A 16,583-nucleotide genomic window follows, 5' to 3' on the forward strand; every position below is an offset into this window, starting at 1 on the left:
GTCACTTCACAATGGTTAACAATTCAATTCACCAGGGAGAAAAAAGCCTTATATATGTATGTATGATACCTGGTAAGCCTAATAACGAAACTTCAATGTACAAAAGCAAACAAACTAAACTGAAAGGAAAAATGAGAAAATCCAGTATAAAGGGAAACTTAAACACATTTCTGTCAGGAACTGCTCTTGTCAAAAAACTAAATATTATAGAAGATGTCGGTTCTTCCCAAACTGATATATATTCATTGTGCTGCCAAGAAAATCATGACAGTTTTTTCATGGAACTCGGTGAGGTCAAATGGGCTAAGAACTCAAAGCCAAAACATTCCTGATGAAAAACAAGAAATGAGAAGTGCTTTCTGTACAGATATAAAAATTATAAAGCTAATTAAGACAGTGTTATTGGCATAGAGACAAATAGCTCAAATAGGATATAGGGCCTCTATATTTTTTAATCTTTGCATATATGGAAATTAGTATCACATAAAAATTCTTGATGGGCCAAAGATTTAAATATGAAAAACAGATTTAAAGCAGTAATTATGATCAGCCATCTAACACTTGCTAAATGCTTACTGCGTACCAGGCATTGACTGACCCCTTTATAAGTGATGATGCATTTATCATCACATAGTGATATATAAGGTAGGTATCATTGTTCTTTACAAATGAGAAAAACAGAATGATACAGAGGTAATTGCTCAAGGTCATATCACAGTGAGTGAGTGGTCTGTTCAATCGGTATGCTATCTCTGAAAGTAAAGGAGAATATCTTCATGATACCAGAGAGGGGAAGGATTTCTCAAAACACAAAAACAAAACCATTAAGACTGACATTGAAATTAAGAACTTCCGTTCATTAAAAGGAACCATAAAGAGAAACCACAAACTGAGAGGACATTTGCAACACAAACGATTAAAAAGGATTTGTATCCTCAATGTATAAGAACTCCTATGAATTAAGACAGATAACCTAACTAAAAGATAGGCAAAAGTGATGAATAGAAGAAATACAAATAGCCCATAAATATATGAGAAGGTGGGCTTCCCTGATAGCTCAGTTGGGAAAGAATCTGTCTGCATTGAAGGAGACCCTGGTTCAGTTGGGTCAGGAAGATCCCCTGGAGAAGGGCTAGCCTTACCCGCTCCAGTATTCTTGGGCTTCCTTGTGGCTCAACTGGTAAAGAATCCACCTTCAATGCGGGAGACCTGGATTCGATCCCTGGGTTGGGAAGATCCCCAGAAGGGAAAGGCTAACACTCCAGTATTCTGGCCTGGAGAATTCCATGGACTGTATAGTCCATGGGGTTGCAAAAAGTTGGACACGACTGAGCGATTTTCACTTTTTAACCCATTTAATCAGGGAATGCTTCCCTAGTGGCTTAGCTGATAAAGAATCCACCTGCAATGTGGGAGACCTGGGTTTAATCCTTGGGTTGGGAAGACCCCCTGGAGAAAGGAACAGCTACCCACTCCAGTATTCTGGCCTGGAGAATTTCATGGACTATCTATGAGGTCACAAAGAGTCGGACACGAATGAGTGACTTTCACTTAATCAGAGGATACCATAGTGAGGTAGTATTGGTGGATGAGGTGGATGAAAATTAAAAGGCCTGATACCAGTTTGAAACAAAGAGGTAATAGAAATCCTTATGCAGTGTTAACGGAAGTAGAAGTTGTACTTAAAAGAGCAGTCAGGCAACATTCTAGAGTTGGAGATGTACCAGCCGTATGATCCTGCAGCTCCACTCCGTTACACGTCTGACATGCAAACAAGAACAAAGCCTTGCTAATGTATATGAAGTATTTCCAAGAATTTCTATAGTAATATTGCTTACAACAAATAATTGGAAGCAACCTAAATATCTGTCACCAATAGAAACGGTATATGCTTTCTTAGTCCTATAAATCACATGAAAACTAAACTACTCGCAGCAACTTAGATGAGTCTCACAAACATGAGATTGCTCAAAGGAAGCAAGTTAGAGAACACATAGTATGAGACCATTTCTATAATGTGATATAACACGTTCCATTGCTTAGAGATGTATCTTGTGTAATGAAAACATAAAAAATTATGGAGGAAGAGGGATTTTATAGTGTGAGTTACAAAAGGGGGAGTTAATGTGTTGGCCATAGTTTTTTCCTTAAACTGGGTATTATCATGTATTTCTTGGCTATAAAAACTTTTCATATTTAATGATACCTTTTTGGAAAGGGTATTTGAAGATCTTTTTATTAAACTTTTTTTCCTGACTGGCAGTAAATCTATTGTCAATGGAGATCTTAAAATGGAAACAGATAACTGAGAAAAGTGTATTGGGGATATTATTTTGATTCTTACCTCAAAATTGAAGGCCTTATGCTTTCCTTAGGTTTTTACTTTTAAACTACTCTACCGTTTGGGTGGATTTTAGGAGACTGTGTGTATCATATAAAACCAGTTATTATGAAATGCCTTTTCTAAATTAAGGGGTAATGTTAGTAACCAAAGTTAGTTTCCAACCAAAATCTTAACTTCCTTACATCAAAATGTTTTATTCATTTAGTTCATGTGGAAAATTATTATTCTTGAAAGAATATATGTTTATACATGTTTCCTCCTTCCATATGGGTTTGTGTAGCAGACTTTAAAGAACACAGTGATGCTGAATTTGCAGTCTGAAGGGCTCCTTAGTTTATTCGAATTAACTTTTTTTTTCCAAAGGTGCACGCCCCAAGTTTGGACGCCGACACAGTATGGAAAACATGGAGCTTATGAAGTTAACACCAGAAAAGGTTGGCAGTTTTTCTGTTTTAAATTTCTTGAACTGTTAAAATATTTTAGCAACTTTTTAATTGAAATAATTTAAGTCCTGTCATATGGGTATCACTTGAACATTTTCCTTTGAAAAGAAGCAAGTACAGTGCAAAAACAATGTGTACAGTATGGTGCCATCTGTTCAAGAAAACTTTTATGCATATATATCCTTTCTAATTGCATGTTTCTAGAAGGGTATGTAAGATACTTGACAACAGTGATTACCTCTGGGAAAACTGCTATCTGGGTTATAAGAAATGCTTACTTTATATACTGTTTTGAAGTGTTTGAATATTTTACCATGTACATGCACTATTTTGTTTTTCTTTAATTAAAAGATCAGGAAAGTTAAAAAAAAAAAAGGATTAAGAAGCTTTTTCAACTAAATACCAGCAACATTATTGGCAAGATTAATGATACTTATGATCAAGCTAGTTTTCCTGGCTGCACTTTTGAAAAGCTTTTCTAAACAAAGCAATAACTCTTTATTCAAGATGCATCTCCTCTAGGATTTTGTTGGTTTTTCAAGTAACAGAGAAGGGACTTAATTGGGAAAAAGGTTACTGAAGAATAAATCTAGGCTGCTTTCTTCCACCTCCATTTACACTGCTATGGTTTGCTCTTATTTGTTTATGGTGTATTGATATTTCTTAAAACACTTTTTATAAGATATATCTATTATAGTAACTTGGGAAACTTCCAACGAGGAAATTAAAATTATCAATACTCACTCCTTCCAAAAGTAAGGAAAATTAGTATTTTTGTATTTCTTCATCTTGCATTTTATATGAATATTAACAGATACTATTTTATAATACATAGTACTATATCAACATCTTTGTGTCATTAAATATCTTCTGCTCTATTATTATGATTTTTGAATATTGACATTTTTTGTGTAAGTAGTCATCATGAGACCAACATCTGATTTGAACTAATTTCCAATATATTTTTTAAATTACAAATGGTTTTTTTTTTTTAACTTCTGGTTAACTTCTGAAGGGCTTTGTGATTTTCTCCAAATCTTTACCTCTTATATTGTGAGTATGATTCTCAAATCTTTAAATCTATAGAGTATTTTTTGAAAAAAATAGCAAACAAAAAACTTTTAAGTCAGTTTAGATCTTCCCTCTTCTAGTAGGTAGGAACCTAGTAATAAGCAGCAAAATTAATTTGGTGCATCTCTAAGTGGTACTAACAGTAATTCCATGAGAAGCTGATCAGATTCAACTCTGTAATTTTCCAATAGACAAATGATAAAGCTTTATCTCTAAGTTGTGATTTTTTTTTTTTACCTAATAAAGTCAAAGAGTTCAGTAGTTTTATCAACAAAAAATTACTACTGCTTCGTAAGTTTTAGATGTCAATTTTTAAGGTTAAAAATTCTAGATATTCAAACTTTCCAGCTGTAATTGATTTTCAGGTGACTCACATTGAGAATAAAATTTCAGCTTCTCTCACCATCCAAATTTTATTTTTATGACTTTTGGCAAACTTATTAAGATTTCTAAAAACCTCCACTTTAATATTTTGATAATAAGAAATTAATAGCATACATTTGGTCCAAGCTTTTGAAAACAGTGAGATATATTGTCAAAAAGGAATTGAACCCCGCCCCCAGTTACTGATTTTTTTTGATGTCCTGTTTTCCATTTATAATTCTGTAGGTACAAAACTGGAACAGTGAAATTCTTGCTAAACAAAAACCTCTTATTGCCAAACCTTCTGCAAAGCTCCTCTTTGTCAACAGACTGAAGGGGAAAAAATACAAAACTAATTCTTCCACTAAAGTTCTCCAAGACGCTAGTAATTCCATTGATCACCGAATTCCGAATTCTCAAAGGGTATGTTTAAAATAAGTTTTAGAGTATTGTGTTTTGAGTTTTTTATATTCATATTGGATTTTTATAATTTATTATCAGATAGTCAATGTAAAATATCTTTCTTATTCAAAGTAGTCTTCTGTATTTTCCTTTTCTGTATTTTTCAAAGCTAGAAACTAAAATGTCCTCCATTCAGTTTAGAAGTCAGAACAAATTAAATTCAAATGTTCAAGGATTTTTAAATACTAATTTAAAGTGAGAACTGCCTGCATGCATCAACTTTTATTTATTTCTATTACTAAAATTCTAATAAAGTTAAAAACAATTTTGCTTAAAAGTGAGCATAGGACTCATATTATTAAATATAACAAAATATTTAGAAATTTAAAAATACCACTGGATTACTGTTAAGTATCAGGGGTATCTCTAAGCTACCCTACACTCTGATAAAAAAAGATCAGATAAATTACAAAGAAGCCACTTCAAATTACCAAGTCCATTTTTCAAGCAGTGAGAACCTTTGAAAAAACTGTGGTAGTCTTTTATTTAACAAATTTCTATTGATCTTGTTGTCAGGATTTTATTTATATCTGCACCCTGTAGTGTTTGCCTTGATTCTATCAGCTTTTTACGTGTTTCTTACACATGTATGACTAACGAAAGGAAACATTCTGAGGTGTATAAAAATGGCCCAGGAATATTTTTGTAGATCCACAGCACAACTGGAAGGCAGTATCTTAGTCCAAGGTTTGAGGTCTTAACCAAGCACAATTAGCCTAACTGAAGATGTCTATATTTTTGGAGCCTTGTTGTCTTTCAGTGTGCAGAATTATGAATTAAGAGGCTTCATGCTTCTAGAAAAAGTCTTTTTGTTAGTGATTAATGCATTTGACTGTAGCTTATGCACATACTTGTCATCCCTAAACCTCAGGCCTTCTCGTTTTCCTTATTTCAGTAAAAGGGATGCTCTGTATGTACACTGTCACCCAGGCTGGGAACGCAGGCGTCATTCTCGACTCTTCCTCCTTCCCTTCCAGTTAATCCCTAAGAAATCTCTGCTGCTGTGTATTAGTTCTTAATGTACTACTTTATCTTACCCATATTTCTTGAACAGGTACCTGCAGTGATTCCTCTCCCTGCATTATTAACCTCTTCAAACCAGGAAGGGCCAGATTTCTGTACAAAACTGCTTAAAGTTGACTATTACCAGGCTTCTCTCATTTCACATAGGATAAGCCTTAATTAGCTTGTTAGCCTGTCATATCATACAGAGGCCTTTGTCATGGCCTCCTCTTCTCCCCTTCTTCAGTACCCCTGCCTGCCCTTCAGTTCATTATCCCCTGAACACTACAAATCTTTGGAATTGCATATTAATCAGTATGAAACATCTTTACCCTGCAAATGCTTATGCTCAGGAACTCAAATATCACGTAAGCTTTTGCTGTTTCACCTAAGAATTAATTGCACCTTTCTCCTAGGGCTCATAATATTTTGTATATATGTACTTCAATAAAGACTATCATTGTGGAAAAATGACCTTTATTAGTCATTTTAGTTTTGAATCTTTCCAAATAAAGTATAATAGCTATCCCTCTTTCTCAAGTATTCATTTGAAGTTTATGTTTTTTCAGGATCTTCAAATCTTTACAGTAAAAGACCTTAGAAGTCACTATATCAAGAAAACATACACGCTTTCTTAGTTTATCAGTTCTTAGTTTACTTAAATTCTGTTGTAGAAACTAAGAGCTGAACTTGAACCTGGGGCACATGTTCATATCACTGATACTTGGGTAATTCATTCAGTATCTGTAACAGTTCCCCTAAGTCTGAGGTACACTTAGTTAGCTTTAGAAATACAAGGATCAAAAAGTAAAATAATTAGAAATGCTTTTTGTTAGTTGGACTGAAATAACTATTACCAAGTGGTACCATCTTACACAAAAAAATGTCAGCTTTTTTTTTTTAATTTTTTTTATTTTTAGTTTTTTATTTTTTAAATTTTAAAATCTTTAATTCTTACATGCATTCCCAAACATGAACCCCCCTCCCACCTCCCTCCCCATAACATCTTTCTGGGTCATCCCCATGCACCAGCCCCAATCCTTTGCATTTGAGGTAGATGATATTGTTTCGCTGATGATCTAAGGATAATGCTGGAATATTGAGATTTTTCTCTCTCAATATTTTAGAAAATCAGTGCAGATTCTATTGGAGATGAAGGGTTCTTTGACCTATTAAGCCGATTTCAAAGCAATCGGATGGATGATCAGAGGTGCTGCTTACAAGAGAAGAACTCTTCATCAGCTGCAGCGGCAGCTTCTTCCACTCCCCTCAAAAGGATGCTAAAAAGTAAGTTATCTGTGCCTCTCCTGCAGTTTGAGTAGTTCTCTTTGATATTCTTGTAGTTATTTCTGAGAATTTAATTCTTATCATAGGAGGTACAATCAAGGAGCCTGAATCGAAGTGTATCTGAAATGCTGGAATTTGTACAGTTTTAGAAAAGGTTTTGTTTCAGTTCCCCTGCGTTTATCTGTATTTCTGTCTAGTGCAGTGTACTTTCTAATAACTATATCACACTGCCTCCTGAGCTTCACAGGGGTTGGGGAAAAGAAAATCTATGTTAAACAATAATGAAAAAACTTTAGTTATACATACCTTATGATGACATGTAAAATACGAATGCTTCATATGTGGTTTAAAAGAGAAAAGCTCAGACACACTGAAGAGGAGCCTGTGGCTATGGCTGCAGCTAAGGCTTGCCTGAGCCTCAGAAAGATTGAAATAGGCTGGCTACTTATTTTCTATTTCAGCTACCAAAAGACTTCTCCTGGAGATCAAGACTTGCCAGCAGCACTTATAGTTAGCTAAATGTCCTAACCAGAGCATGAAATAAAAATACTGTCTCATTCATCCTGGGCTGAGAAATTATGTAAGAAAAGCTATTTACCTCCAAAATCTAGCCCCATATCTCATAAAGTTACATAGTAGGTGCTATTAGATAAGGGGAAATACAGTCGAGTCTGAATAACCATATGAAGTACTCTGAAATTGATTCTCCCTTCACCACCCATCTAGTCTGGCCCCAGCCTATCAGTGACGCTCAGCAACAGAGCTAGAGCAGGAGGGCAGGGAGGGTGCTGGGACTGAATAAGGCAGAAATAAATTATATGTGTATAATATGCTTAAATGACTTAGTTTTGGATTTTTTCCCCCTCTATCCATAGCACCACCGGTTTCTGTGGTATCTCCCAACACAGATGAATTTTTAGACCTTCTTGCCAGCTCGCAGAGCCGCCGTCTAGATGACCAGAGGGCCAGTGTCAGTAATCTGCCCGGGCTTCGTCTGACACAAAACAACAGTCAGTCAGTACTTGGCCATCTGATGACTAATGACAACAAAGAGCCTGACGAAGACTTCTTTGACATCCTCGTCAAATGTCAGGTATGTCTGCATATTTCTGTCATTCTGTATATAGCTCAGATGTTGTTGAGAACTTTTGCAGTATAATGATTCTAGCTTGGAAAAAGCTCATTGTATATTAGTGAGGCAATCAGCTGATTATTCGGGGAGACATGCCCTTGCGATGGCTTCTTCTTTTGTGTTCCTTTTGGCTGTGAGGTGGGGTGTTGCTGATGACTCCCTCTGAGCTGTGGTAGACACCGTAACAGAGACCTGAATAAGGTAAAGCAGTGAATATTTACTGAAAGAGCATTCCGTGCAGAGACAGCATGTTCAAGGAGTGGCAGGGTGGCCAGTGTGACTGGTATAGAGTGAAGGGTGGAGGAGAGCTTATAGAATGAGGGCGGAGAAGTAGTCAGAGCCTAGCTCACATAGACTCCTGTAGGCCATGATGAGGTCTTGTGTTCCAGATGTGATAGAAAGACATTAGAGGGTTCTGGGGGATCATCCTAACACCTGCTGAAAGAATGTGATGGCAAGGGTGTCAGAAGGAAACTAATGTGGTAATAAGGCAAAAAATATTGGTGACTTGGACTAGTGTGGTAGGCCTAGTGGTAAGTGGTCAGAATAGGGACATATTTTTGAAATTAGGGTTGGTTGGCAAGATCTGTTAATAAACTAGGTGGAGGGTAAGAGAGAGAGAATTCAGGATGAGTCCTACCTTTTTGGCTTAAATAACTGAGTAAATTTCAATAAATTGAGTACATTTCAGTAAATTCAGTGCCATGTACTGAAACAGAGAAGAAGGGGGGAAAAAAAACCAACTCCTGACAAAAGAAAAGCCCTGGACTTAATGGCTTCATGGGTAAATTCTACCAAATGTTTAAACACCACCAATTCCAAGAACTGAAGAGAGGGAACACTTCCTATGTCATTCTGTGAGGCAAATACTGCCCTGATACCAAAGCCAGTTAAGACTATAGGAAAACTACAGACTCATATCCTTTTCGAATACAGATGCAAAAATTAACAAAATACTAGCAAACAGAACCCAGCACCATGTTATAAGGATTATATGCCATAAAACCTAATGGGGTTTATTCCTAGAATCCAAAGATGGTTCAACATATGGAAATCAACCAATGTAATATACCACAAAAATGAAATGAAGGGAAAAACAATCATCTCAATTGATGCAGAAAAATTATTTGATAAAACTCAACACATTTTCATGATAAACAAACTAGGAATAGCAGGAAACTACCATGACGTAATAAAAATCACTTACCCCAGCCATCATCATATCACGCTCAGTATGTGTGATCATCATACTCAGTGAAAAAAGACCGAAAGCTTCTTAAGATCAGGAACAAGACATGGATGCCCACTTTGCCGCTTACATTCAACACAGCACCAGAAGTTTTAGCCAGTTACGTAAGGAAACAGAAGGCATCCAAATTGGTAAAGAAGCAAAACTGTCTCTGTTTTAGAGAGAACAGGGTCTTTTTCTTTTCCTTTCGCTGCACCACATGGCATGAGGGATTTTAGTTCCCCCAACCAGGGATTGAAGGCATGATCCTGCAGTAAAAGCGTGGAGCCCTAACCACAGGACCACCAGGAAATTCCCTGGAGATGACAGGATCTTATGTGCAGAAAATCAAAGATTTCACCAAGAAAAAAAAGTTAGAAAGTCAAAGGTTAAAAGATATAATATCAACATCCATAATCAGTTGTGTTTCTATAAACTAATAATGAATAGTCCAAAAGGGAAATTTAGAAAACAGTTCCACTTACAGTCGGCTGCAAGTAGTATCAAAGAGAACAGTTAGGAATTAACCAAGAAGGTGAAAGACTCATACAGTGAAAACTACAAAATACTTCTGATAGAAATTAAAGATGACGTAAGTCTCACGTTCATGGACTGTAAGACTTTTTTGTTCAGTGACACTTTTTTACAAAAATTAAAAATCCATCCTAAAATGCAGATGGAATCTCAAGGAAACCCAAATAGCCAGAACTGTCTTGAATAGGAAGAATATTGGAGGACTCATACTTCCAGATTTCAGAATTTACTACAGAGCTACAGTAATCAAAACAGTGTCATACAAGCATAATGATACATAGACAGCCCAGAAGTAAACACTCATATGGTCAAACAATTTTCAGCAAGGTTGCCAAGACCATTCACTATGGAAGGAATCTTAACAGTTGATGCTGAGAAAACTGGACATCTGCATACATACATACCTAATACCATATACAAAAATTAACTCAAAGTGGATCAGTGACCTAAATATAAGAGCTAAAAACTATAAAACTCTTAGAATAAAACATAAGAGGAAAGCTTCATGACTTTAGATTCGGCTGTGGTTTCTTGATTATAACACTAAAGGCACAGTGAATAAAAAAGAAAAAGACAAACTGGACTTCATGAAAGTTTAAAACTTCTAATGCAGCAGATATGATCAACAAAGCACAAAGGCAACCCTCAGAAAATATCTGCAAATCATGTAACTGATAAAGATTACTCCAAAATATAGAGAACTCCAAAAGCTCAACGACAACAAAAAACCTGATTCAAACTGGGCAAAGAACACAAATAGATACTTCTCCAGAGGAGATATACAAACGGCCAATAAGCACAGGAAAAGATGCTTGACATCATAAATCATTAGAGAAAGGAAGATCAAAACCACAGTGACATACCACCTTACACCCATTAGGATGGCTGTCAAAACCAAGAAATGCAGAAATTAGCAAATGTTGTTGTGGATGTGGAGAAATTGGCACCCTTGTGCATGGCAGGTGGGATTATAAAATGGTGAAGCTGCTATGGAAAACTTTATGCCAGTTCCTTAAAAAATTAAAAACAATTATATGATCCAGCAATCCCACTTCTGGGTGTGACTGAAAACGAGGACATGAACAGATATTTGTTCACAATATGATAGACCCATATTCACAGCAGCATTATTCACAACAGCCAAAGTTGGAAGCAACCCAAGTGTCCACCAATAGTTGACTGGATAAATAAAATGCGGTATACTTACACAATGGAATATTTTCAGCCTTAAAAACACTCTACAATATGGATGAACCGGGAAGCTATTATGCTGAGAAATACACAGTCACAAGAGGACAAACACTGCATGATTCCACTTGTATGGGTCAGTTAACAGAGACGAAGTAGAATGGTGCTTGCAGAGGCTGGAGGGAGGGGAGGGCGGGGAGTTGTTAAGAGGTTTAGAGTTTCAGTCTTGCAAGGCTAAAAATGTTCTGGAGATGGATGGTAGTGATAATTACACAATATGAATGTACCTGATACTGAACTGTACACTTAAAAATGGGTAAAATGGTAAATTTATGTTATGTTTATTTTATCTCAGTTTTTAAAAAAATTATTTACTGGAAGAGTACTGGAGAGCCTGATCTGGAAAAATAGGAATCAGTGGTCAACATGGGATATTAAAGTGATTTCAGAGATGGTGCAGTTTATGAGAATAACTATGTCTGGCCTCTGACCGTGAGAGCCAATGGATAAGGCAGAGGGTAAGGATGAGAACACCAGGGGAGAGGAGGTCTAGGAACTGAAGTGCCTGAGTGCTGGATGAATTAGAGGACAATGAAAGGACCAAGAACTGGGACAGGAGAGATGATGAAGAGTGAAGGTATGTGTGTGCACCAGGGTGGTGCTGACTAGGCGGCCAGTCCCCCACTGCATCCTCACGGGATCGGGCGGCTAAATGTCAGGCGCATGAGTGCACCGCGCCTAGCAACACAGAGGGCACTCAGAGGCCAGCTGTCACATTCCTGCTCTTCCTCTTAGGCTACAGTTCCAGGCACTATCCTGTAGACTTTTAAAGTGCTTTTATTTTTTATTTGATCAAAAACATTTCTAACATACTTCTAAGAACCATAAGCTAGAACTTAGAAGATTTAAATGCTTAAAACCAAGGGTAGGCAAACTTTTTTTGTAAAGGGCCATAGAGAAACTATTTTAGGCTTTTTGAGCCCTTGGGCCTTTGTTGCAACTGCTCAACTCTGCCATTGTAGCAGCAAACAGCCATACACAGTTCAAAACAAACGAGCACAGTGTTGAAATCAAAGTACTGTTACAAAAACAATGGGCAGTAGAGTTATGGTTTGCTGACCCTTGGCCAAAGACAATATTATAAGGAAGCGATGCAGAGTTCCTGTACCTCGCATTACATTCCTAAAGATTTGGTAAGTTTTATTGGTGATGCCTATTATGGTAAGATTATAACCTTGAACTGTCATTGTGGACACAGGTGACCTTGTGTCTTAACTACTCTTACCGAAGCCATGAAGCTGTGGCTATACTTCTGTGTGCTATAGCATAACCGGCACATTCCGATTATGTAAGTCATTTCAAAGAGAAGGCCTTACTAGTTTTCAGATCTAAAGACTGAGTAAATTTCTAAGCAGTTCTAAGAGGCAGTAAACCGTTAAAGTTACATTTCTTATTGTGAATGGTAGAGGTAACATACCTTGGTGCTCGCCTTATTTGTCTTTTAATCTCTTACTTGTGAATTTCTAGGGATCCAGATTAGATGATCAGAGATGCGCTCCACCACCTGCTGCCACAAAGGGACCAACAGTACCAGATGAGGACTTTCTTAGCCTTATTTTACGGTCTCAAGCAAAAAGAATGGATGAACAGAGAGCTCTTTTACAAGGAGATCAAAACAGAGACACTGAATTTGGGCTCAAGGACCTTTTGAAGAGTAATGCTTTGTTGGAACTTGAAAATTCTGGGAAAAAATAAGTGAACCACTAGTATACTGTTGAATTTTTTTCTTTTTTTTAATGACCTTATTTCCTTTCAGAACACTGCAGGGAAATTCAATCTACTACTTTTTTTTCCTCAAAAGGAGAAAGTATAGCACTGTACAACAGCTTAAAATGTTTTTAGCATGATGTAAATATTTAACCTTTAATAGTATAGTGTTAACACTCCTCTGGACACTCACTTGTTTCTGAGTGGAAGTGTCTTGAAAGGTGCTTCATCAACTTTTGTGATTACTGCTTGGGATTATGTTCTTTGACAACTTGTTAGACGCCTTTACCTAGTATTTGTAAAGTAAGAAGTTAAAATGAATCTAGACTAGGATTTAATCCTCTTGTTGAGATAACTTTTTTACTCTTAATTGATAATGGCAATTTTCTATACCTAACCATGGATGTAGTGAGAAATTACGCTGTTTCATAAAAATAATATACTTGACCAATGTGTAAAAAATTATATAGTCTGTTAAAGAATCTAGATTTTTTTTTTCCACTAAGAAAATCTCTATTTTCAATATATTTTTAGGCCAAAGCCATCATAAAAGAATTTAAGAATAAACTTCTTTTAGTGTGGTTTGGCCTCTTTATATAAGTTTTAAAGTAATTTATGTGTATATATATCCATAGGTATGTATATATGTGCATCTGTGTGTGGGGGGGTGGTGTGAGTGTGTGTGTAATGGTTTAAAATTGTATGTCCTGTTGTATACTACTATTGTAAAGTTTTTTAGGACCCAATGTCCAAAAAAACCCCAAAACCGTTATGTGACTCTGTCAAAAACCTAGGCCAGAAAAATTAAGTATGAAAGATGTAGGTTATGCCCTCAGTTGTCATTAAGCCTCTTCCTCCTCTTTCCAGAAAGTGAAGGTGTTTTGCAAGGGGACATAATGTGACATGACGTAAGTTTAGCAAAAGCAAGTCAACCAGGACGGGACTGAGCTGGGTCTGGACTAAGCCTGAACTGCATAATACAGTGCCCACATCTGGAACAAGCTGGCAGCTCATTCACTTCTGGTTGCTTCTGCTTCTGCACAGCTGCGATGGGATCTAGGCCTCTGTTCATTCTAAAAATCTTTCAGGTGATTTTGATAGGCAATGAGAACCAGTTCTCCAAATAGCCAATGTTTTAAAAAATGAGAAATCTGGACTCACATTAAGAGCTCGGGAGGGGAGTGGCGGGGGGGGGGGGGGATGATTCTTGGTTATAAAATCACACAAATTTTGTCAAAGGTACTCAGTTAACACCTGGATTATATTATGTTTTATATGTGTTATATAGGGTATAATGTCCTGGATTAGCACCCATTTAAAACCAAAATCTGCACTTAAATTTTGTGGGGCTTTTTCTTATAAGCACATTTATTGAGCAAAGACAGCATACCAAAACACAATAATGTAAAAATAAGTGTTTATTCTGTGTAGCTCTTAGACCCCATAAACATTCAGTGTTAGCCATTCCACTTAAAAATTGCTTTAAAAAAGCTGTCTGCCTCAGTCTGCTATTCCTAAAAGCTTGTTACTATAATCCTTGACTTTAATGATAAATGTTGGGTAAACAATAAGCCTATTTCTTTTAGTTATAAACTGACCTTAAATATTCAATTTGCTTTAATAAGTCTTCCCTGAACTCTGCTGTTACCTTTCAACAGCAGTACCTTGTTGCCTTTCTGGCTGTCAAAGTAGAGTTCATCCCCAAACGGTTATCTGTAATTAAAGACTATACAAAGGTGAACTTAAATTTTCTTTTAAAGATTCATTTTTGGATAGGCAGCAGTCAGAAGTGCAAAATAACATTAACTCGACTCTCACAGTTACAGTCTATCAACTGAGGCATCCATTTCACCGCTCAGAGGATAAATAGCACCTTGGGAGCACATTCACCAATAAACAGACCTGGCCCCCGAGAGGACTACTTTATATGCATCGATGTTCACAAGTCTATCCCAAAATGCAGACATCCTTACATGCCTGTGTTGTAAAGTTTTTTATAAATCATTCTGCATTTATTGGAAAAAATTACCTTTCTGATGAAATACTAATGTTGTTTTGCAATACTAAGCTAGAAAATAATATTAAGACATAAAATTAAATTTGTTATAGGCATCTAAGTGATGCTTCTGGGAGCCAAGAAGGGGTATTCTGCATTTCATGTAAAAAAACACAGAAAAGCAAATGCTTTAAATCTTTTCTGAAAGAAATGCCTGCATGAAAATTTTAAAACTACTCGTAGTATCATTTTTAGTAAGCAGCTGACTGGAACTTGTAGTGTGAAGGTTAAAACAAAGAATACCCAAATGTGTTTAATTGTGGCTTCCTAGCTAGATTTTGTGCAAAAGTTATAAATTGCTTTTTTTTTTTAAGTTTAAAATGAAGAATTGTTTGAAAATCAGAATAACTAAAGTGTGGATTATATCACCTGTCTAGGGTTAAAAATCTACTCTTTTATCATAGTATTTATCCTTCTCTTTGTATAGATCTCTAAAATTTAGAACTTCATATGGCTTGGACAGTATGGTTTACTATGATGTAAGATACAGTAATATCTAATAACCTCAAATCTGGGATTCTGAGTAGCATGGAAACACGCCTTATAAAGCGTGTGCACTTATCTGCTGGGGAAATAAAGCCATTCTCAAAATATGTAAAACTGAGATTACCAATTTAACAAGCTACGTAACCTAAATTCCCCTGACAGTCTTCAGTTCTGTCTTAGCTAAGGATAAAGTCAAAGGGGTGATAAAGAAGCAGGCCCAGTAACAGCTGTACGAGTTGAGAAATGAGGTTGGTCGGTGGGCCGCCTAGAGGGGCTTAGACTGCCACTGTGTCACCAGTGCCGCAGCGCGTGACTTCAGGGATAAACTTCCAGGGTGAGCTCGACTACAGTGACTTTCCTTAAATGCTGTTTTTGAGTCACTACCATTTTTAGAGATATTCTGGGTCCGATGCACAACTAACAAATAATTCTATTAACTAAAGTAGGTATCACAGGACTTCCAAAAGGCAAAACACACTTTGGTGAATTGGTTCCTATATATGCCTGTAAACAACTACTTCTTTTTCAACGTCCCCCATCTCACACGGTCTTTATCATGATTCAGAATCATTAATACATGCCATATGTTCATCTATGAGATCCTGTTCCAAAATTAACACTTCAAAAACTTTATGGGATGCATCTTAATATCAAAGAAATGAAACTGGACAGAGATACATGCACACTTGGTAATTCTGATTATCAGTAAAAATACTGATGTTTAAAGTGGGCACCTATGTAGTAAATATCAGAATATTGGCAGAAGAAACAGCTGTGAAGACTACTGTACAGAGCTCGCAGATGACCTCAGAACTGCGGCCCGTGTCTGTGCTCCTTTAGCCGCACACTTCCACTGCGGTGCTTGCTGGGCTGCACGTGCTGCCTTCCTCTGGGCCGCCTGCAGCATCAGTCCTGCGCTGGGCCTTCTCCACTGCAGGGCAACCTTCTGCACCCTCTGACACCTTCTGGCCAGAGACAGGCTTAGCTGGCTGGCTGCTTTCAGTACTGCTTTCTGTCGGAGTGCTTTCTCCTGGGATTTCACCCATCTCTTTGGGCTTCGATTCCAAATTAGGTGATTTAAGCTACAAAGGAGAGAATTACAGTGTTGTAATTGTTCAATTAACATAACATGAAGGTTTGTAATATATATGTTCAACAAGTTCCCACAAATCTGTTATAGCAAACATTGAATTCTTTCAAGTCCTCGTCCCAGTGCTGGA

General features: G+C 36.8%; 2 protein-coding genes across 6 annotated transcripts in view; one reads left to right on the forward strand and one right to left on the reverse strand.

Annotated features, from left to right (window-relative positions):
* Positions 1-13,416, forward strand: part of GPSM2 (G protein signaling modulator 2) — a 49,905-nt gene extending 36,489 nt beyond the window's left edge. For both annotated transcript variants that reach the window (XM_069599437.1, XM_069599438.1), the window contains 5 exons: positions 2,708-2,778; positions 4,468-4,644; positions 6,813-6,972; positions 7,848-8,065; positions 12,582-13,416. In XM_069599437.1, coding sequence (XP_069455538.1) covers positions 2,708-2,778; positions 4,468-4,644; positions 6,813-6,972; positions 7,848-8,065; positions 12,582-12,809 — 854 coding nt within the window. In that variant the 3' untranslated portion in view covers positions 12,810-13,416. The remainder of the gene's footprint in view (positions 1-2,707; positions 2,779-4,467; positions 4,645-6,812; positions 6,973-7,847; positions 8,066-12,581) is intronic.
* Positions 13,417-14,221: 805 nt separating this feature from the next.
* CLCC1 (chloride channel CLIC like 1) overlaps positions 14,222-16,583 on the reverse strand; it is a 34,641-nt gene continuing 32,279 nt past the window's right edge. For all 4 annotated transcript variants that reach the window (XM_069599441.1, XM_069599439.1, XM_069599440.1 and 1 more), the window contains one exon: positions 14,222-16,445. In XM_069599441.1, the coding sequence (XP_069455542.1) occupies positions 16,200-16,445 (246 nt within the window). In that variant the 3' untranslated portion in view covers positions 14,222-16,199. The remainder of the gene's footprint in view (positions 16,446-16,583) is intronic.

The sequence above is a fragment of the Ovis canadensis genome, chromosome 1 (genome assembly GCF_042477335.2).
Source record: "Ovis canadensis isolate MfBH-ARS-UI-01 breed Bighorn chromosome 1, ARS-UI_OviCan_v2, whole genome shotgun sequence".
Taxonomy (NCBI): Eukaryota; Metazoa; Chordata; class Mammalia; order Artiodactyla; family Bovidae; genus Ovis; species Ovis canadensis.